This window comes from Panthera tigris, chromosome B4, assembly GCF_018350195.1.
Source record: "Panthera tigris isolate Pti1 chromosome B4, P.tigris_Pti1_mat1.1, whole genome shotgun sequence".
NCBI classification, from domain to species: domain Eukaryota; kingdom Metazoa; phylum Chordata; class Mammalia; order Carnivora; family Felidae; genus Panthera; species Panthera tigris.
Genome location: NC_056666.1, coordinates 131796455 through 131819072, shown reverse-complemented (window position 1 = coordinate 131819072; position 22618 = coordinate 131796455). Strand labels below are relative to the sequence as shown.

Genomic DNA, 22618 nt, shown 5'->3' with positions numbered 1-22618 from the left:
GGGCAGAAGGGACCTTTCCATCTCCCACAGCCCCTGCCTCACACTGCCTCTCGGGAGACAGGATTCTGCCAGGGCTCTGGGCGGGTTGGAGGAGAAGGAAGTGGAGACCGGAGTGACACCAGTGAGAGCCAGGCGGGCTGCCAGGAGGAGTGGCTCTTACCTGGGGCAGAGCTTGCACCACGGTGTCCAGCAGGGCCCGCATCCCCGTGGCCATCTTCAACAGCTTCAGCACTGCGGGCGAGACCCAGCCCGGCCCACTCAGCCCCGGCCAGTGGCGATGTGCGTGTGCACGTGTGTACGTGTGTAAATGAGGCAGCAAAGTGAAAAGTGGAGGCGCACGTGAGCAAAGGGGACGGCTCTGTGACGCCACGCTGGAAGAACGTGGGTGCCGCTGAACGTGGGGTCCACAAAGACACGTGGGCATAAGGCGTGGACGTCGGTGTGAAAACGTCCCAGGAGAAGGAGGGCACGCGCAGTGGGAACAAAGTGTGTCAGCGAGCACGAAATTCACCGAGATGAGATAAAAGCCACCAATGGGCGCCCACATTTCCCCCTTCCCTCTGGCTAAAGAGGGCTCCGGTGTGAGGTGCTGAATTTCTCTGTGCCCCTCCCCACCTCGGACCCTGGAGGCCACAAGCTGTGGCAGGTGGAAAAGCAAGAGGCACCTGGGCCAGGGCTGAGGCAGGAGGTTCTTGAAAGAAGTGGAGGGACAGCCTTGGGGTGAGGTGCGGGGGCCACCGGGGGAGGCCAGGGTTTTAAGAAGCATAGAGGCCTGGGGGTCCCAGCCAGTGCTGGACACATGCCCACGAGGAACTAGAACTGCATCCCAGAATCTTCCCAGCTGCCCCGGGTTCCTTTCATCCCAGCCTGAGACTGGTCTGCACGGGTCACGGTGTTATGAGGAGGTGCGGGTGCAGTGAGCGGTCTGTGGAAAGGATGCATGTGTACACACGGGGGCAAGTGTGTGTCTGGTGTGTGCTCCCCCTGGCTGCCGTTCTTCTCCCTGCTCCGCAGCCCATTACCCACCCACGCCCCACCCCCTGCCTGTCCCCAACCAACTCCTGGGAGTCCCAGCCCGCCCCCACCCATCCCCACCCCATCCCCCTCGCCCCTCACCTCGAGCGATGCGCAGAACCCGCATGATGCGGATGATGGTGGGGTTGATGGGCAGTGCCGCGTTGATCTCAATCTCCTCCAGCGTGATGCCCATGACCGACAGCAGCACAATGGCCAGGTCCAGCTGGTTCCACCTGCTCAGCCGGGCAGAGGAAGGCAGGAGTGGGAGGCAGGGTGAGGGGCACTCTGGTTTAGAAATGCCTGGGTTGGGAGGAGGAACTTCCCAGCTCTCCACCCTCCTGCTGTGGCCCACGGGGATGTGTGGCCACCCTCCCTACTAGCCCCACCAGACCCCACTGGGTCTGGCTCCCTCTCTGCCCCCCACAACCTCCAATCCCTCAAGCCAGAGGCTGACCAGGCTAAATAAACAGCTCTGGCCTCCTGCCGGGGAGGAGGAATGAGCTATGACTTCTAGATCTGAATCTTGAGCCAGATGCTTCCTCCGTGCGGCCTTGGGCTAATCCATCAACTTCTATGAACCTCATTTGTTCCCTCTGAAAAGAAGGACTAGTGTGAGGTGTGCCCTGCTCTGCCTGTAGGTTGCGGAGAACCCATGAGAGATGAGCTGAAGAGGCTTGGGAGAATGTCCTGCAACCATCAGGAAGAACCATAATCGCTTCCTGTTCAGGGCCGTAGGCAGCACCCGGGGGCCGCCGGCCATCAGTGCCCAGACACTGATTGGTTCCCCTCCTCTGGCTGCTCCAGGCCTCCCCAGGGGTCAGGACTGCTCCCCCATCCTGCAGCCTACTCAGTGCTGCCACCCCAGCCCAGCCAAGCCACTCACCGGTCCTTGAAGAAGCGCCTCAGCCCAAACGCCACCAGCTTCAGCACAGCCTCCAGCACAAACACAGTGGTGAACATGTAGTTGCAATACTTGAGGGCTGTCTCCAGGGACTATGGGGGGCAGGGGGAGGGGGCAAAGAGAAGCATGATCCAAACCCCATGATCTGCCACTACCTTCTTCCACTCAGAAAGCCTCTCTGCCTTGGGACACCTGGGTGGCTCAGCTGGTTAAACATCGGACTCTTGATTTCGGCTCAGGTCATAACCTCGCAGTTTGTGAGATCGAGCCCCAAGTCAGGCTCCGTGTGCTGACAGCTCGGACGGAACCAGCTTGGGATTCTGGCTCGCTCTCTCTCTGCCCCTCCCCCACTCGTGCTTCTTTCTCAAAATAAATCAATTAACTTAAAAATAAAGTCTCTGCCTTTTAAGGAGAGAATTTAGTCCACTCACATTTAGTGAAATGGTTTATATATCTCCTTTTATTCCCTCCACTTTAATTAATGTGGACTATTTATTTTACATTGCCGTTTCTTCTTTCTGATTTCTGCTGGTCTGGTCCAATTATCCCTCTTTGGAGACAGTATGAGATAATGGTTAAGGGTCATGGTTAAGAACCAGACTGCTTAGATATGAATCCTGGCCTGGCACATATTACCTATTTACTATGTGACCTTGGACAAGTCACTTGATCTTTCTGGGATTTAGTTTCCAAATCTGTAAACGAGGGATGATAATACCTCAAATACCTACCTCAAAAAGTTACCGTGCAAATTAAATGAGGTAATAGTCCAGTGCTGGGCCCATAAGAAATACTTGGTATTATTATTCTACTTCTTCATGTTAATTTGGAAGTTCTACAATTGCTCTTCATTCTGCCAATGGCTGCCTTTCTTTCCCCTGCACTTATCATATACCTTTCCTGTTGTTTAAAGTAAGAGATGAATTTCTCGCATGGAAGTTCCGCTTCACCCTTCATCCCTCCAGCTCCAGTAAGGTGAGGCTTTTAAAATGCACTTGCCCTTACGTGCTCCTCATGTGGCCCTCACAAACACTGCTGGTAACTAGTTGGGAACTGGGCATCCTCTCCCATGCCAGTGTTTGCCTCCGATGGTCCTGCCACCTGGAAGCCCCTCCCCCAGGCTCCATATGCCCATGTAGTAGTGGAGGCCACGTAGTAGGCCCTGAATGCAAACCTAAGTTCTAATCCTGGCTCTACTACTTACAGGCTGAGTTATTTGGGTAGCATTTTTTTCTGAGCCTCAGTTTCTTCAGCTACAAAATGAGATGAAAGAGAGAAAGGCCCCTCCCCCATCTTGGGCCACTGTGAGCATTAAAGTTCATGTTTGTAGTGTGTTTTGCAGACACACTGAATACACCACTGTCACCGGACCCATGTTCAAGGCAGGGCCCAAATGTCACCTCCCCACTCCCCAGGAACAAGTGACATTTCCTTTTCTCTCATTTGTCCCACCAGGCCATGAGCGCCCTGGGCACAGGACCCCGAATGGGGGTGCTGCTCAGACCCTTCTGCCTCACCGTGACCCTGGGTCCTACTGAGGACCCAACCCTCCCATGTGACCTCAGGCTGGGGCTGGGGCTGGGGCTCACCGTGGGCTGGTTGTAGTGCTCCAGGGACATGGTGACCACATTGAGGCAGATGATGAAGGTGATGAAGATGTCCAGGTAGTGGCTGGTACACATGGAGTGGATGAGCAGCCGGGTGGGACAATAGGTGGCATAGTAGGGCAGACGCTGGGCCTCTGCAGGGGGATGCGGGGCGGGGGGGGTGGCACAGACCACAGAGGGTTGGGGCCAGGTAGGGAAACAGAGCACAAGAGGGAACAGCAAAGAGGAGGGAGGAAGCAAGGGGAGAGACGTGAGAACACCCCGGGACTTGAGAGTCAGACTCAGGTCTCCTCCGCCCAGCCAGGGGGCCACAAGGCAAAGGGGTAGGAGGTAGGGGAAGGCAGCGAGGAGGGCGGGACGGTGACCGTCCCTATCTACCCCAAACATGCCCACGGGGCACACAAGGGCTCCGGGTCTGCTGCTGCAGGGGTCCCACAGCTCAGGGCTAGGCATCTGGGCCTTTGCCCTCTGCTGGGCTGAGCCACTGGGGAGTCGCCGGTGGACTCCGGGTGGACACCGACAGGGGACGGGGTCACCCAAACAGGCGGATGCGGAAAGAAGGGGCAGGGCCAGGGGCACAGAGTCTACCCTCTGTTCCCTTCCTGCTCCCAGGGTGAGACCCAGGCCTCGGCCGCCGCACCGGAGGGACCAGGGGCGCAGGCGGAGGAGGCCTGGGCCCGGGCCGGCCCGCCCTGTGCGGCCACCCACTCACTCCGGCGCTTCTTCTCCAGGCGCCGCAGCCGCTTCTCCTCGCGCCGCCGCGCCTCCTCGGCCTCCTGGTGCTGCCGGCACTTGTGGAAGTTCTCCACCACGACGCCCACGAACATGTTGAGCACGAAGAAGCTGACGATGAGCAGGAAGGAGATGAAGTAGAGCAGCATCCAGGGGTTGTGGTTGGGCACCGGCTGCGGGGAGCAGACGGGGCTGAGGCAGGCAATGGGGCGGCGTGGGGCGCGGCGCTTTGCAGAGGCTCGGGAAGCCCCCCCGCAAGCAGACCCTGGCTCCGACACCCTCACGGACTCCCACTGGCCTCGGGCGAAACTCCGGCCCCTGCCCTGGCTCGCGCAGGGGGGCCTCCCGACCTCGCTGCCCTACTTACACCCTCCACCGCCTCCTGCCCTCGACGCTCAGCTCCCCGAACACCGCGCTCTCTCACCTCGGGCCTGCCCCTGCCTGCTGCTGCAGCCCCCCTCTTCCTCCTCCTGCCCTTGGTTCTACCCGCACAAGGCCCTGACCCTCCGCGCACAAGCCGGCTGGGAGCGCTATCCTTGCACGGCAGGGGGATTTGCTGAAGCAAACGGAACAATGACTTCCGCTGCCCAAGAGCAGCCTGACGGTGGATGACCCGGGCGAGGATGGTGTGGGCTGGGCCGCGGCGGGGCCGTGGGTTCTGCCGATTCCAGTTTCAGACAGCTGGGCCCCAAAGACACCGCATCCCTCTCCCCCCGCCGCCCCCGGCCCTAGCCCACACGCACCTGCTGGTCCACAGCGACAGCATCCAGTCCGTTGTACATGATGTTCACCCAGCCATCCTTGGAGGCCAGGACAAAGAGGGACATCAGGGCCTGGAAGACACGGGAAGGGGAGGGCATGGGGGGGTAGGTGCAGACAGCTCAGGCGGCTCCTGCCCCATCCTCCAGGAGGCACAGAGACAAAGAGGCCTTCCCCGAGGATGCCAACAAACCCTTCCCGAGGATCTACTATGTGCCTGCCATCTACCCGGCAGGCACTGGTGCGGGTGAATGAGGGCTAGACCAGGAGTCCTGGGTTCAGTTCCGAAATTAATTCAAGAAAACTCGTGTGCCCTTTTCCCCACCCACAGAACGCCACTAATACTGAAGTGCCTGCCTGCCAGGTCTGCTGGGAGGGGCAGCCGGAACTTTACATCGCAAGGTTCCTCGCAAACACGAGGGCCCCCTGCCGCCATCACCCCAAGCTTGCCTCCAGCACCTGGAAACAGGAGGCCGGGGTATAGCCCAAGCTCTGCCACTCACTGGCTGGGTGACTTGGGGCAAGTTCTTCAACTTCTCTGGGCCCCGGCTTCCTTGTCTATAAATGGCAGCAATTACCCCCACTAACGTGAGACTTTAAATGGAAGCAACGCCCAGGAGACACCAGCCAAGGCTCCTGCACGGACGGCAGGCCAAAGCAGGCTCGTGTCCCCTCCACAGGACTGCGGGCCGGTCCCAGAGCAACAGCACAGCACCTCACACACAGTAGGTGCTCCGTAAAGGTTTTCTGAGCTGGACGGTACCAGTGCCATTCGTGCAAAGCCCAAGTGCGCCGATACCAGACCACCAGGGCTTGACCAGAGGGCTTGACCAGAGGTGGCACACCCTGCCGCTGAAGATCCCCCGTGCTTCCAGAACACTCGTTCATTTGTTGCAGTCCAGGCCCCAGGGCTGGGGAATGGGTCTCCCGCCTTGCACTGGCCCCTTCCCATCCACCCAGGGCACAGACTCATCCTCTTCCCGCCAGGTGGGAATGGGGCAGAGAGCTGCCTGGAAAGGGCTCAGGCCCGGGAAGAGGTCAGAGCAAGGGACACACAGGGAGCCCTCCTTGCCCGGGAGACGCGTGAAGCCCTCACAGGCCAGGGGGCGAGTGTTCCCATGAGCTCTTGGATCACAGAGGCCTGAAGTGCAGAGTCTGGAACTGAGAATCACAGACCGGTTGTCACTTCCCCCAGATGAGGACACGGACCCTCAGACGCTGGAACCTGCCCGAGGGCACACAGCCGGTGCCCGGCCAGCAAGGAGCCAAAGGCTCTGGGCCGTGCTGTGACTCCCCCCAATGGCTCTGCACGCTGGGAACACCTTACTTCCAGGTCCAGGGGCTTCAGCCTGGCATCGGGCACACCCAGAGTGGGAAAGGACTAGGGATGCTCCATGGGAGCGGGCCGGGGCCTGGTGCTGAGGTCAGGGAGGCACGGACGACCTCATAAAATGCCCTCACGGGCCTTCCCTTGGCTTCCTGGATTTTAAAACCTCTGTTTTATCAACCACTGAGTTGTTAACAACTTGAAAGGCACTGACTGCTTCTGGGAAATCTGGAGGGGATGGGGGGAGCTCCTGTGTCCCGGTTCCTGACCCTCTTTCCCTGCCCACTCACTGCTTCTCAGTGGCCCCACGGCCCCTCCCAGGGGGCAGGTGGAGAGGGATCCCTCGTCACGTGAGGGGAGAGTTTCAAAGGCATCCGGCCAGCCAGAGGGTCCCCTGGGTCACAAAGACCTCGATCCTGCTTCCTCCTTGTGTGACCCGGGGAAGGCACGCCCCATCTGATCATCCCTAGCCACCTGGGTGGGCCCTCAAGAAACAGTAATTGTGGGGGGAAGCATGAGGCTCTTTGGAGGCAGCCAGGTGGAGGTTCTCAGCTGGGCACTACTCAATGGGTCAAGCCTGGCAGGCCCCCAGGAGAGGAGACGAAGGGCAAGGCAGGAATTGGGCAGGGGGCCTGCCAGCCCACTGAGGTGGAGAGCAAAGTAGATGGGTGCCGGAAGAGGAATCCCCCCGCTGCCCCGACCCTGGGCCAGGGGCTTTGCTACACTTTGTCACCACTGCCTGCCTGGTAGGCCATCACGTTCCCATTTTACAGATGAGGAAACTGAGGCTCAGAGAGCCTACACCCACAATAAGAGGTACAGAGCTGAGACTTACATCCAGGTCTGGCTGTCTCTAAAACTCTTGTCCGGGTCCCCTGGGTAGGGGGTGGGGGCCAGAAACCAATGTCCACTGAAGCACCTACTAAGCGCCAGGGACTTGCGGGACACTCTGCACTCGGGATCTCTAAGCTTCATGCTACCTGTGAGGTGAGTTCCACCCCCCACCCATTTTGCAGAAGAGAAAACTGAGGCCTGGAAAGGAGAAGGCACAGGGTCGGTCCTGGCAGAGCAGGACCAGAGCCCGATCTGTGATCCCAGGGCCGCTGGCACTGAAAAGCCGGCACCCCCACCCACTGGGGGGGGGCGGGTCAGGGCAGGGGGTACGCAGGTGGCGCTCACCTGGCCCAGGTTGTCAAAGTTGTACTTGTGGTGGACCCAGCGGTAGTTGGCAGCCATGCAGTCAGAGCGGTTGGTGATGTTGCGGGTGTCCACACCCAGACAGTGGTAGAACTTGCCCTTGAAGAGCTGGGGTGGGGGCGGGGGGAGGACCACAGGGTTAGTGACGGGTCTGCTGAAGCTCCCGGAGTGGGGGTCAGGGGGCTGCAAATCAAAAGAGGAACCTGTCCCGCAGGGTCACTCCCTCTGTGCACGACGTGGGCCAGGCACCCGACCACACCACCTCACCGCGTCCCCCAACACGAGGGAGGGCTACTCTCAGCCCATCTCACAGATGCGCAGACTGAGGCCCAGCAGTGTTAGGTAATTTCCCCAAAGTCCTAGGAGGTTTAGAAAGTAACAGAGCCAAGGTTCCCACCCTGGTCTGTCTGACTTCTGGGCTCTTTCTCAGACCTCACTTCAGTCCCGGGGATGCGGGCAGACACTCAACAGGAGAAAGTTGTCTGCGTATCCCCAAGGGTGAGAGACAGAAGTAAAGGGACCCTCTCTAGGGACCCAGGCGCTCTGCCTGGAAGGGGCGGTGTCACTGTCCACATGGAGTCCACACCACACCCCTCCTGCCCAGGTGGCTGTTACAGATCTCTTAGCAACCCCAAAGCACACCTGTGCCCGGAAATCCTCTGCAGCCACAGCCCCAAACCCAGGACCAGGTGAGGAGCCGGGGGGCCTCGGCACAAGGAAGAGGAAGGTCTCAGCAGCAGCTCAGACCCCAGAGGGCCCAGGTCATTCTGGCCGTTCCCCTGTCACAAACTTTTACAGTCTGCCTCACTCCTCCTCCCTGTCCAGCCCTAAGGTCCCGTCCTCCTCCTGAGCTCCAAGCCAAAATCCGAGTTGACTCAAGGCCCTGCCTGTGTCCGAGACTCTCCAAAGTCTCTGCCCCAGAGAAACTGGCCCGAGCTCCTCAGCTGCTGTTCCAGGTCTTTCCCACCTTGGCCCAGCCCACCATCTGGCTCATGTCTCTATGCCAGCCAGAGCTCCTGAGCTCACCTCCACGCATGAGCCCACCTCCCCCGAAATACCTTCCGCCCACCATGATCTGCGGGATCACTTTTCCTTCAAGGCCCAATGCCAAGGCCACTGCCTTCTGGATGCTTTTCCTCTTGCTCCCAGCAGCCCTGTGTTTCTGTGTAGCTTCGACCCCTGTGATCCCATTTACCCAGGTTTCTTTACACTCAGATGTTTAGGTCTGTGTCTGCCTCCCTCCCTGGACTGGGAGATCACCACTGGCAGGGACGGGGATGCTCTACCAGGGCCACCTGAGCCCCCAGGCTGGTCAACACAAGGTCGGGAGAGTTGAGCAGGAATATGGAGCCCCTTCCCCGACCACAAACTTCACCCCAGCGCCTGCCCAGCCTGAGCACCCCTCACCTGCACCCCCAGGATGCCAAAGATGATGAAGAAGGCACAGCAGATGAGGACGATGTTGCCAATGGGCTTGAGGGAAGAGATGAGCGTCTCCACCACCAGCTTCAGACCAGGCGCTCGGCTGATGACACTGGAGGCAGAAAGGGGCAGAGGCACCCTAAGCCCACAGCCATGTCTGGAGACAGCACCCACTGTGCCCAGAGTCACCAGGGTAGAGAACCTCAGACCCCAGATCTATATGCACAGGAAGGCACTATGCCCTACCCCTGTCCCCCTGGGGTCCACACCACACCATCATCTGGAGACTGAGGGCCAGAAATGGCAGCGAGCCACCCAGGGACACACAGAAAGTGGGTAGCAGTCCTGGGGGCCACCTTCAGCCCTGCCTCTTCAGCACCCCTCTCCCGCTAGGGTTTCCAGACTCCATCCCCAGGAACAGCTTCAACAGCCTGGTCCCTGTCCCCGCTAATCTGGCACGTGCTATCAGAGGAATGAGTGGGTAAGGAGGGCTAGGGTGAGAGGTCCACTTAGACCCCGGGCGCTTCACCAGAACATGCAGGGATTCCCCCATCCACGGGCACATCCTCACCGCAGGGGCCGTAGGGTGCGCAGGAGCCGCAGGACTCGAAGGACCCCTAGGATCTTGGCTCCCCCGGCTGAGGCCACAGACACCACTATGTCAATGATCGACACGAAGACCAGAAAGCCATCCAGCACGTTCCAGCTACTACGCAAGTACGCCTGCTCGCCAAAGTACAGGCCCAGCGAGACAACCTGGGGGCGGGGCGATGGGCGGAGTCAGCCCGACTTCGCGACTGGGGGGCGGGGCGGTGTAGCCAGCCTCAGTGAGGGGGCGGGACGCAGACAGGCAGAGGGTGGGCGGATGGTCTGGCAGGGGTCAGGTACCCCGCTGCCCCCCTGAAACACAGGCCCGGCGAGCCGCCCCATTGCCTACTCACCGCATATCTGGCAAACCCAATTCGATTCAAAGCCAAGTGCTCTGGGCAGCATCCGGAAAGGGATCCTTCCCCTGCACCCCACACCCCCAGCAAGTATCTCGGTGACACTGTAAATGTTCCCCTGCATTCGCCTTTCCCTCAGGATATGAGCTCCTGGAGAGTGACCCCCTCCGGAACCCTGGAGCCCAACCTAGGGGCTGGCACCTAGCGGGGGTGGGCCTCCCACACCCTCTGTGGAATGTGGCTGAGGGACAAGTGAGTGACAAGCTTTCTAAGGGGTTTGCCCAGAGCCAAGGGCCCCCACGCTGGGGGTGGGAGAGGGTCCCCGGTGAAGCTGGGGGCTACCTTCAGCGTCATCTCGCCCACGAAGATGGCTGTGAAGATGTAGTTCGACACAGTGAGGAAGATACGTTCCTGAAAGAAGGGAGATATTGTGGGCCCGGAGGCTCCCCAAACTGCTCAGCCCCCTGGTCGGCCTCTTGCCTTCAGCCAAGGGGCACCCTGCTGCTACTCGGGTCTCAGGAGGCGTCCCATCTCCAGCGGCAAGCTCCCGCCACACCTCCCTCCACGGCGCCTGGTGTGGGGCCTGGCTGAGCTCTCCTAGCCCCCTCGGCCCCGCACAGTGTCCCATAGCAGGCCCTGGCAGCCTGCCCCTCCGCTTTGTCCCTCGCCCTGCCCAAAGGCTTCGGCCACTCACGGTGCTGCCGGCCTCGATCTGGGGCCTCTCCAGGGCGATGGTGATGCAGTTGAGAAAGATGAAGGCCAGGACCACATAGTCGAAGAGCTTGTGGGCAATGATGGTCTGACACAGGACTCGGAACCTGGGCAGGGTGGGCAGGGTGCCACATGAGTGTCAGTGTGCCCCTTGCCCCAGAGGGCCCAGACACACATGGGGACTAGGATGGCCATGAGGAGCAGACATCTCTCTTCTCGGGCCACACAACAGGTGGTGACTTTAGGTCTGTTCAGGTGCCCACTCAGAGCTGCCTCCCCTGAGCACATGGCACCACAGGATAAAGGCCATCCATCTTGCCCTGGCACTCAAGGCCTTCCAAACACCGGTTCAAAGCTCTGAGCCTGGACCTCCAGCCATTTGGACACACATTGCCTGATGCCCCCAGCTTCTGCCCCCTAGGCCTTCCCCTCAGGCTGCTCCCACCGCCTGGACCAGCCTCCACCTCCTCACAACCCCTGCTTCACCTACTGGAATGCTATCTCCATAGCCTCCAAAACCCAGCACAAAGGCCTCCTCCTCCAGGAGGCCTACTGATGCCCCCTCCAGATGTGAGCACCCCAGGCTACATGAGGATTTGTCCAACCTGGTGTCAGCACAGGAATGGCCTGGACTAGGGATGCCCAGGGAGCCCCCACCCCCCGCCCCTGCATGAACACCTAGACCCTCCCCCAGCCCTGCAGACCCTCCACCACTGGGCCAGGAAGGTCCTCTGGAGTATGGAAGACCCGCTACCAGGAGCCTTGCCTGGCTTGGCAAGTATCTCTCCCTCCCGGACACGCCAACCCCCTACTCTAACCTCACACCGAGCCTGGCCTCGCCCACCTGTTCTCAGGGGAGAAGAGGTAGACAGACCAGTCCTCGCGGACCTCGCACCAGTCAGGCTTATAGACGTCGATCATCTTGCGGACGCGGAAGCACAGGGTCTGGCAAGGCCAAGATGGGAGTGCAGCCGGGTCGGCGCTGCGCAGAGCTGCGCATCTCCTCCCACCCGGGTGGTCAAACACCAAACTGGGGCCGCCGGCCGACCTGCGGCCTCTCCCAGGAGAACAGAACCCTCCCCCCGCCCAGGGAAGGCTAAGAGGTCTCCTCTACCAGCGAGGCGGGTCGCTGGGGTGGGCAGTTCCGGCCCCGCCCCCTGCCCGCCCTCCTTGAGTCCCCTCCCACTCTAGCCCCGCCCCTGTACCCCTGGGCTCTGGCCCCGGGCCCCGCCCCTAGACCCCGCGCCCGCTCACGTAGTCCATCTCCTCCTCGTCCTCCCCGCGATCCCGGCGGTCGTCCATTTTGGTGAAGACATCCTTGGCGATGCTGGGCATCCTGCCATTGCAGTCCTCGTGCCCGGGGGCCGGCCCCACCGCCCTCCAGGTCGCCCGGGGGTGGGCGCCCACGGCGGGCACCAGCTCGGCCAGGTCCATCGAGTCTCTGGTGTCGAGGGACAGCGTCCGGCGGTGGTGGCGGTGCCGGTGCGCCGGGTGGGGACCGTGGTGCACGTGGTGGGCGTGCGGAGCGTGCGGCGGCGCAGCCCGCGGCGGGCCCTCGTCCCTGGGGCCCTCGCAGGCCCGGGGACCGCCACCGCGCTCCGCCGAGAGCAGGGACTCGTGCTCGGCCGACTGCGGCTTGTGCTTGAGGCTGTTCCAGCTGGAGCGGCGGCTGGCCCAGGCCCCGCTGCGGCCCCACGGCCCGTAGTAGGAGCTCCGGGAGCTGGACTGGAAGGAAGCCGGGCTCGGGTCAGCGCACCCGCCACACACACGCGACCCACTGTTGTGACTGGAGGCAGCCTGCACACCCGCTGAGGCCTGGCTGGTGGGTGACAGAACAGGCTAGACCCCAGGGGTCCTCTCCCTGCCCGGCTGTCACTCCATCCGCATCCATGGATGTGTGGGCGCCTCTAGGGTGTGGTTACATCTCCTCCTGCCGCCTCACTTCCCTTGAGGAAGCCAGAGCACGTTAGGGTAGTCTTCCCACTTTACAGGTAAGGAAGCAGGTTCAGAGAGGGCTTGCTCATGGCCGCACAGCTTGAAAGTGGCAGAGGCTAGATTTGAACTCTCGTATGTCTGACCCCAAAGCCCAGCTCTTTGCCGTCTGCAGTGTGGCCACGGTAAAAACCCAATTCTCCACACCGGACGCACTGGCCCTATTCATTCATTCACTCATTCATTCATTCATTCATTCGTTGCCAGGCCCTACTCTGACACTAGGCACTCAAGAATGCAACACACATGGTCCCTGCCTGGTTCTAGCTGGAGAGTCTGGTCCCCTACACCCGGGCACCAGCCTGAGGCTAGACTGACAGGCACTCCTCCCCAGGGTCCCTCCCCATACACCCTAGCAGGAAGCACCCACCCAGAGCACCCCTCAGGGACTCACCAGGGAGCGTTGGTCACAGCTCATCCTCCCCAGTGACATGACGCTGCTCTTGCGGGAGCCCAGGGCCACCAGGACAGGGTCCGGCTGCAGTGAGAGGCGGGGGGCGGGTGCTGCAGCCCCAGGGGGGCCCAGATGTCCACCCAGTGGGAGACTGGGGTCCAGGTGCCCATTGGGGGTCATGGGGATTGGGCAGATCTTGGGATCTGGAGGGTGAGATGGAGACGGAAAGAGGGGCAAATAGAATAAGAACAAAAGAATTCATGAGACAGACATGGATGGGAACAGAAATAGAGGGTTTTTCTGGGGAGACTTCCCCCACCTTCCCAATTGGACCCTTCCTGCACAGCTCTCAGCTTTCTTTTTTTTATTAAGTTTTTAATTTTAATTCAGCACAGTTGACATACAGTGTTATATTAGTTCCAGATGTACAAAGTAGTGATTCAACATTTCTTTTCTTTTTCATTTTTGTAACGTTTATTCATTTTGTTAGAGACAGAGCACAAGCGGGGGAGGGGCAGAGAGAAAGGGAAACAGAATCCGAAGTAGGCTCCATCCAGGCTCTGAGCGGTCAGCACAGAAACCGATGCGGCGCTCGAACTCACGAACTGTGTGAGATCATGACCTGAGCTGAAGTCAAATGCTTAACCGACTGAGCCACCCAGGTGCCCCAGTGATTCAACATGTCTACACATGACTCAGCGTTCATCATGTCAGCTTTCTTTTTGGCTGAGTGGATCCCCTGCCTCCTGTATTCAGGGCCAGGCTGTGTTCACCCATCATAGAAACCTCACTCCTGGGCCCACTTTAGGAAGAAAGGCAAAAATGGTACAGCCCGGTTTTCAAGGACGACACCGGCCATGGGTTGCGGAGGCTTGTTCCAAGCTGCCCCATGGGGCCAAACAGGACCAGAAGCCAGGAGTCCTGGGGCCTGAGGCGGTCTCTTCCCAACAGGCCACACCATGGAGGGGTGAGGGTGAAGTGCACCTACCTCTGTGGCTAGAACTCAGGAGGGTTATGAACGTCACTGACTTCTTTTGGGGGATTTGCCTGTTTCTTTCCATTATGAATGTAAACAAACCACGGAGAATTAGCGGTCCTGGAGCCTGGGCTTAAGGGGAAAGCTGATGCTGAGCCCTGAGCCCCCCTGGATCTCTCTGGGGAAGGGTCCTGGTTCCCCAGGTGACAGTGGAGACCTGTTTACCTCCGCCGCTATCCAGGCCCTCCTGAAGCTTGTCGAACTCCTCCATGTTGGATGAGCTCTGATCCTCGTCCGAGTAGGAGCGATTGGCGTCACCCTGGGAGACCATCCCGCTTGTTGGAATGCACGTTGGCTCAGCCCTTCCCTCCCTCCTGAATTTTTCAATGGGTCTTTCATGCCCATTTTACAGACAGGGAAACAGAGCCTCAGAAAGGGAAAGTGAGAAGCTAACGAGGACCGAGCCCATAAGCCCACACCCACCTGACTGCAAGTAACCCCTAAACCTCAGAGAAAGGAGGAGGCAGGATCCAGATCTCGGGGGCTTTAGAATTTCAGAGATGGAGAGACCTTGTCCTACACCTCCGAGGGAGAGACAAGGATCCCGTTGCAGCCTCCACTTGCATGCTTCCTGTGACCGGAAGCTCACCACCTAATTGACAACCCCCTCCTTCGGAAAGTGTTCCCTGCTAGATGTCTGACTTGCAGCCCTCCCCCATCCAGACCCCTCCCCCACCCAGCCTGGTCCAGGCCCCATGCGGGTGCTTCCTCCGCCAGGGCCGCACTCACCTCCGCCTGGAAACCCTCCACCAAGATGGCCACCAGGAGGTTGAAGAGCACATAGTTGCCAAAGGTCATGAGGGCGACAAAGTAGAGGGAGGCCCAGGGGGAGGTGGAGGCCATGCCGTTGTAGAGGACAACGTTCCAGTCCTCCTGGGTGAGGATCTGTGGGGGGAAGGGGAGCACAGGTCAGCCCTGGGGTACCCCCAGGTCCCGGCCCAGCCCAAGGGAGAAGGCATCCACCGGGTGGAGGAGCCTGAAGGCACCCTGCAGCCCGTGCGCACCTACAGCACCCTCTCACGCGTGCCCCAGCACACCCAGGGACCTCACGTGACACGGCCCCAGCTGGCAGTGTGCCCACCTGGCACAGCCCGTGCCCCTCACTCGCACACTGCGCTGCCCACTGCCTCCCCGCCCCCCACCCCGCTGGCCCACAACCCACCTCCTGCCCTGATTCTCACTCCCCGCTGATGGGTGCTCCTTCCTGGCTGCTCCCACAGCCCTATCCTCTCTGCTCTATCTGCTATCTGCTCGCACCCCCCCCCCCCGGCCCCTCCACGAGCCCACCCTTCTTCCTTCTGCCCCCCGGCCCCGTGCACACTCATTTAACCATGGCGAGAAAATAGCCTCAGGGAAGAATCCCAATGCACCCAGGTCTTGGGGCGGGGGTGGAGGGGCAGAGACGGGCACCAGGTGGCCAGTCAGCTCCCAGAGCCAATGCAGTGCCAGCCTGACCCCGCACCCACACCTGCCTGCCGGAGCCCGGAGTTGAGGGGCCTCCCTGGCGAGCCACCCCCCTTCTCTGGATTCTCCGAGGGGCGCCTCTGAAAAGCAAGCCAAGCGGCGGTCCTGGGAGAAACCCCTTCCCCTGACATACGTGAACACGTGCTGCTGCTCACCTGGAACACTGTGACGATGGCCCACAGCAGGGAGTCAAAGTTCTTCCTGTCGGGGACCGTGTCTCCTGTGTCCGTGCGCAGGCTGAATTTGCAGCCAAAGATGTGCATCCCGAGGATGCTGGGGGAGGAATGGGGGTGGCTCAAGGGACCCACCCACCTTGTGTCGTTCTCAGAACGGCCGGGTAAGATGGCAGGGGCAGCGCTGGTTCCGTTCTACAGAAGCCAACGCTGAGGCTCAGAGGGCAAGGCCTCGCCCAGAGCCATAGGGGATTCAGTGATGGCGTCAGGACTCGCAGCCAGGTCCAGGGTGGCGCCTGGAGAAGCTCAAGCAGCTATGTTCCCCCCCCCCCCAATCCCGCCCCAGGCTCCGGCCCTCCCCAGGGTGGGCAGGGCTCACCTGAAGATGAAGATGAAGAGCATGAGCAGCATGCAGAAGGTGGCCACGTTGTCCATGGTCTTCATGAGCACCACCAGCTGGCGCCGCAACGCGGGCATGAAACGCACCAGCTTGAGCACCCGCAGCAGCCGGAAGGTCCGCAGCACCGACAGGCCGCCGTCCGCCTGCCCCACAATCTCCCAGATGCTGGGAGGAGGCAGCAGGGGACAGAGGCAGGAGCGTTCAGCGGAGGGCAGAGCAGAGGGAGAGGAGGGCAAGGGGAGGCCAGTGGGGGGGGGGGGCAGAGAGATGGAGAACATCCATTCATTCATTCATCCCACAAATAACATGTTTCACGGGCCGTCGCTGCTCCAGGGCATGCTCAAACCAGGGGCTCTTGACCTGGAGTCCACGGACAACCCCCCTGAGCAGTCTCCGGCTAGGATTCAGGAGGTCTACGAAGGCCACTGACCTCTCCGTGAGATTTACCATTCTTTAGATCATGAATGAAAACAAGCCACAGAGAATGAGCAATCTTTATGGCTTTTTGACCGATCAAAACCGCTGTTTTTATATCTTACAACAGCTGATGGACATATTCCCAAACACTATTTATACCCATCCTTTCTTTGGGATGACGGTAGTCCCAAGACCTGCTGCTGGATCTTGCTACTTAATGCATTAATCTAGAAGCACGTATGTTACTGGGGGACAAATTTGTATATATTCGAGAACTGGGTTTCTGCGCAATTGATTTCCTTTGTGCCCGGACATGCTTTGTTTACCGGCGGGGGACGGGGCACTAGATTTCCCCGCCCCCCTCCCCACTCTGCTTCCGGGCCCCCAGCCCGCTGGCAGCAGGGGCAGCACCTGATGATGACGATGATGCTGTCGAAGATGTTGTAGGGGTTGCGCAGGTAGTCGAAGAGCCCGAAGGCGGCCAGCTTCAGGAGCATCTCCAGGGCGAACATGCTGGTGAAGACGACGTTACAGATCTCTAGGATGTTGGTCAGCTCCTCGGGCTGTGGGGGCGCAGGGAAAGGGACCGGGGACCCCGGTCAGGCCAGAGCACAGCCATGGATCCTCTGTGGATGCTCATCGGCTGCAGGACCCCCAGGGAGGCGGGGAGGCTGAGTGAGCTGGCAGGTCAATGTCTTCGCTGGACCGCAACAGCCTTGAGAGCCTCACAACTCTGCTGTACCTCTGCTGTCATTAAGAGTCCACTGACATGGGGGGACCCCACAGGGCTGGCCTTCCACACATTTGGAAACGATGCTGGTACTGCACACTGAGGGGACCTATCAGAAAGCAGGCTTGGAAGGGGCGCCTGGGTGGCTCAGTGGGTTGAGCGTCTGACTTCAGCTCAGGTCATGATCTCGTGGTTCATGAGTTCAAGCCCCGCATCGGGCTCTGTGCTGACAGCTCAGAGCCTGGAGCCTGTTTCAGATTCTGTGTCTCCCTCTCTCTCTGTCCCTCCCCTGCTCACACTCTCTCTCTCTCTCTCTCTCTCTCTCTCTCTCTCTCTCTCTCTCAAGTAAATAAACATGGAAGGAAGGAAGGAGGGAGGGAGGGAGGGAGGAAGGAGTCTTGGAAGCTGATGCAGAGCAAGACAAGAAGACAGGCCAGTCGACGCCAGAAACTCCCTGTTTGCCCATGACCCCTGTTTGCCCATGACCCTATCCCACTTAGGAAGCACTTACCACACACAGGACCTGTTTTTTTGAACTTTACAGGCGTCGTGTCACTTAATCCCATAAGAGCCCGTTTTGCAGATGAAGAAGCAGGTTCGGAGAAGGCCAGCCCCTGCCTTCGGCTGTGGGGCTGGTAAGGGGCAGAGCCGGTATCTGAACTCAGGCAGCCTGCCTCCAAGGCTCCCACCATTAACCTCTGCCTGTGCAGACCTCCCGACGGAGCCCTCCCCACTCTCCCCTTCCCCAGCAATGGCCACCTCAGGATCGTGGGTGGCTGGAGACCACTGTGCCCTGAGAAGGGCAGACAGAGACCATGCGCCTACTGTGTGCCACCCAACTCTTTAATGTCTGCGAGCACCCTGGTCCAGGGGGCTGGCTTCACACACTTCTCAGGGGAAGACACTAGAGCCCAGAGAGGGCAAGGGTTCAAGTCACCGGCTGATCAGAAAGAGACTAGCACCTTCTGACCCTGGAGCTGTTTCCCTCCTGGTTTTTAGCAGCAAGAGACACCCGTATAAGCGGAACCATCTGAGCAACCCTGGAATCCAAAACAGACCACACTACAGGCCATGACTAGGAGACAGGGTTCTAGGGACATTCCCCCCAACCTCAGTTTTCTCATCCATAAAACGAGGGGGTGGAGTAAGATGATATTCATTCCAGGGCTCCCCGCCCACTAAGAGCCATACGGGGCTCCAGCGCCTCCCTTCTCTCTCTAGGACTGTGAAAGTGCCGGGTTTCTGTTCACCAACAAGCCTGAATCACAGAGAGGGGAAGGGCCATTCTTTAGGCCTGAGCATGCGCACTGAGCTTGACATCCGGCACAATTACGGACGCCTCCAACAATCTGCTGGTGCCTCCGTTTTACAGATAAGGACACTGAGGCTCGGGGAGGTGAACTGACTCGCCCTGAGCCACCCGGCCAGGAGGCAGCAGAGCCACAAAATCAGACTCCAAACTGCTCTCCATCACACACAACAGAAACTCCACCTGAACTCATCCGCCCTGTCCCCCGCTCGTTCATTGTTGCATGCATTCTACAGGTGAGCTGAGCACGGTGGGCTGGGCGTGCTACCCAGGATGGCCAGTGGTGAATGCATCAGGGCATCCTCCCCGCCCCCAAGAAGCGCAGGTTCCGGTGGCAAAGCCCAACCCCCCGAGCTGACAAACAGCCGTAGCTGCCAAAAACAGAAAGGTGAGGGAGCTTTGAGGGAACGGTAATCCTGCAGTCAGGTGCCTGCAGGGGCACCTTCCTGGAAGAAGTGACATCTCAGCAGAGCCCTCAAAGCTGAGAGGGGGAACCCAGTGAGAGGGAGGAGAAGAGAAGGTATCTGGGCAGAGGCACCAGCCAGCGCAAGATTGGGGGGTGGGGGGAGAGCTGCCAACCATCAGCACCCCCAGCCCCAGCCCAGCCCCTCCACCAGGTGACAGGGCACCTTCGGGGGCCTGACTGTGATTCCATTTGGGTTAAAAGGAGAAGAGAAAAAAAGAACCGCCCTTCTGCCTCGTGCCCGGGAAAACCTAATAAAACTGCCAGGTCCTCTCAAGCCCAGATAAAAGAAGGCCCCATTTCCATCTGTAATTACATTTGACTCACAAAATGGTCCCGAAAGGGAAGTGGGACCCTGAGACGGGGGGAGGGGCTGGGGCCCGGCATCCCCGGCCGAGCCAAGCCACCAATTTCCCACCCTGCCACCGCGAGATCAGCAGGGATGAGAAGTGTGGCCGCTGACAGTCCGTAATGGCGGCCACTCGGCTCGGGGCCACACGCGCTGCACACACACACTCCCGCCCACGAGTGCTGGGGAGGCCACCGCTCTCCGGAAAGGTCACCCGCGCGCCCGTCCCTCCCCCGCCACTTGCAGCAGCTGTTTCTCTAGTCAAGTGCACACCTGTTAATCTTTCTCTAATGGACCATCCGTCACTCCCGCAGGCATTTTTCTGGGAGAGAGACAGCGAACGGGAGACAGACAGATGAACGCAGGCTATTCTGTATCGTGAGACCGAGGTGGGAGGGTATGTGAAGAGGGACGGGGGTGGGGGTGGGGGAGCCACGACGGAGATGGACAGACAGACGGACAGACAAATATAGATACGGCGACTGAGAGGCAAAGGTGGGGTGTGGAGACATGAGGCAGAAAGAAAAACACAGATAAAAACAGAATAAGGGACCGGGATCATGACATTGCGGGCGTCACTGCAGGAGCCAGGAAAGTGGGAGACAGCAGGCAGACAGACCGCCAGGCAGAGGCTGCAGAGAGGCATCTGGAGGTGGCCAAGACCCCAGTGGAACGGGGTGAAAAAGGGCAGAACACCACGCTGAGCTGGAGGCAGGAGGAGCGAGGGCAGGTAAGGAGGGACTACATCCTGGAGGCCCAAAGTGGAGGGAGAGGGGCAGGGGCCCACTCCTTCTGGCCCCATGCCAGGCTTGGAGGCACAAGGCTGGCCATTTCTGCAGGGGTGCGTAAGGGCCCCGGTGGGCAGGAGTCCCTAAGCTGTCCGCAGGAACCCCTGGAGCCCGGTACCATCCCATGATGATAATGGCAGCCGGTGTTAAACGTCTCCCACGTGCCAGTCGGTGCTAAGCACCTTCCATGAATTATCTCATCTAAATCTCAAACGTTACCCTATAGTATCCCCATTTTGTAGAGGGGGAAACAGGCTCAGAGGGAAGTGACTGCCCAGGGCCAGGGCCAGGCAGTGGCGGAATCACATCTCAACCTGAATCACAGGTATTCTCCCTCTGGCCTGTCCCCATCCCCATGGCTGTGACGGCATCACCTGCCCCACTTTTCTGACTTGACGATCCAGTTCAGTACAGACATGTCGCTGCCCTGTTTAGAAGCCTTCCGTGGCTCTCCACTGCCTTGAGGCACTTTATGGATGGATAGCCCCCTCACCAGCCTCCCGGGCTGTCTCCTGCACATCCTCCTTCAGGGCTCAGGGTCCTTTGGGGGAATGCCTGAGCTCCTGGTCCCTGTACCTGTCCCTCCTCTGTCTCACTGATAAACTCGTAGTCAACCTTCAGGAGCCACTGCCCGTGCCACTGCCTTTGGGAAGGCTTCCCTGACTGCAGCCCATGTTGGCTCTCTCCCCTAAGCGCCCACAGAGCTGGAATGTTGGGCACTAAGCCAGCCTGTCCTCCTCTTCCCAGAGTCCTCCCAGACCTGGGTCAGCAATGATGTGGGGGCTGCAGAAGGGAAAATAAAGACTGCTTTGACCCATCCACTGGCTGGAGGCCTTGAATGCACTCTCCTGTGAGTAGGGGCCAGTAGACATGCCCCAGCCGGCCCCGGGGGGCTTCCTGCACCCCATCCCTGCTGCCCATCCAGCCAAGCCCTCTGTTTCTTGTTGTCCAACTCGGTGACCTCCTTCAGTTCCAGGATGGGATGGGACTGAGAGCAGCTTTGCCCGCCTTGGGAGGAGTCACGCGCCTGGAGAGGTGAGTGCCAGGGGAGGGAGAAGGGGGCCATAGGGACTGCTCCCGGGAGCAAAGCTTCCCCACCCAGACCTCCCCCACTGCCTCCTGTCTGCTTTGTGGAACCTCCACCTCCACCTTGGCATCCTGGAGCCCTGCTCTCTCGGTTGCTCACCATATCACCTGGGCATGCCTCAGTTTCCCCATCTGCTCAATGGATATGAGACACTCGCCTTGCCTGCCCCATCGGGCTGCCATGAGGATCACAAGGGGAAGAAATGTGGCAACACATGACAGTGAGTAATGATGGAGGAATCTGACCCCATCCGCCTGCTTGTCACGTAGCCTCAGCCAAAGAGCAGACCTCAGCCCCGTCTGGCCACCTCATGGGTCACAAGCAGGCCCCTGCCTGGATGACCCCCCCACCTTTTACCTGTCACCGCCTCCCAGGCCAGTCCCTGCAAGGAACAGCATCTTTGACCATGAGGAACCTAGAGACGTTGGAACCCCTTGTGATCTGGGTAGCAATGGCCACTTTGGCCGGAGACACCTGCAGTCTCACCTCTCATTTGAGCACTGAGACCACAGAGGCAGGGGTGGCGGATGGAGTAAGAGAGCAATGCCCAGGCTGTGCCCCACTGTCACTACCTACTGTCCCCATGGCCGCGCCAGTCTCCCTGCCAGGCCCCTGCGATGCCTCCCCCTCCACGGTCTCCACCCCTGCAGGAAAGGGGCTGTGCGCGTTCACGCATCTTCTCCTTCCCCTCCTCCCCACTCTCCCGGCCTCCCAGTGGCCCTGGGCCACCTCTCTCTGCAGGCACCACCTCAGACGGGGCTGCTCAAAATAAACACGGGGGCGGATCGTTTCCCGCCAAGCCACGTCCGGGAGCAGAGAGGAGTGGGGCAAAAATACCAGCAGGCCCCCAGCAGGCCCCGCGCTGCGCTCAGCAGAACAATGGCTGCCACTCCAGGCTGCTTTAAAAAGAACATTTTAAAAAATTCTCCCTCCCCCTCGCTTTTTTTTAAAAATTCATTAATTTTTTGAGGCTCCAGACAGCAGGAGGTAAATTCACCCCAAGGGTGGTGATGTGAGGTTCAAACAGAAGACTCATAAATAATTGCAAATTAGTGAGCACCTACTACGTGCTGGGCTCTTTAACGCATTTAACCCTCCCAGCCCCTCTGTGCAGAGGGTCCGTGTGCCTGGTTACAGACGGAGCTGCTGGCTGAGGGAGGCCAAGTGACTTGCCCGAGGCCGCCTGCTGGTCGGAGGCAGAACCAGGGAAGGAGCCCAGGCAGGGGCAGCAGGGGGCGAGCAGGGTACAGGCCAGGCAGGGAGGCCCTGAGATCGGGCTGGTGGGGAGGCGGAGGGGCCGCGGCCCACAGAACCCTGGCAAACAGGCCTCTGAAAAGTAGCCCTGATATGTAGCATATGCCAATTTCTGTGGTGTAAAGACTCCCACCACGGCCAATTC

The 22618-nt window shown here is 59.8% G+C and overlaps 1 protein-coding gene across 1 annotated transcript in view; it reads right to left on the bottom strand.

The window, feature by feature from the left end:
- Window positions 1-22618, bottom strand: part of CACNA1I (calcium voltage-gated channel subunit alpha1 I) — a 136920-nt gene that overhangs the window by 13996 nt on the left and 100306 nt on the right. Inside the window, 19 exon segments of the mRNA XM_042993317.1 lie at window positions 161-231; window positions 1117-1250; window positions 1901-2010; window positions 3508-3659; window positions 4238-4430; window positions 5001-5090; window positions 7523-7648; window positions 8948-9074; window positions 9534-9718; window positions 10249-10317; window positions 10601-10724; window positions 11462-11562; window positions 11872-12342; window positions 13004-13206; window positions 14205-14298; window positions 14769-14924; window positions 15659-15776; window positions 16056-16241; window positions 16905-17056. Coding sequence (XP_042849251.1) covers window positions 161-231; window positions 1117-1250; window positions 1901-2010; window positions 3508-3659; window positions 4238-4430; window positions 5001-5090; window positions 7523-7648; window positions 8948-9074; window positions 9534-9718; window positions 10249-10317; window positions 10601-10724; window positions 11462-11562; window positions 11872-12342; window positions 13004-13206; window positions 14205-14298; window positions 14769-14924; window positions 15659-15776; window positions 16056-16241; window positions 16905-17056 — 2862 coding nt within the window.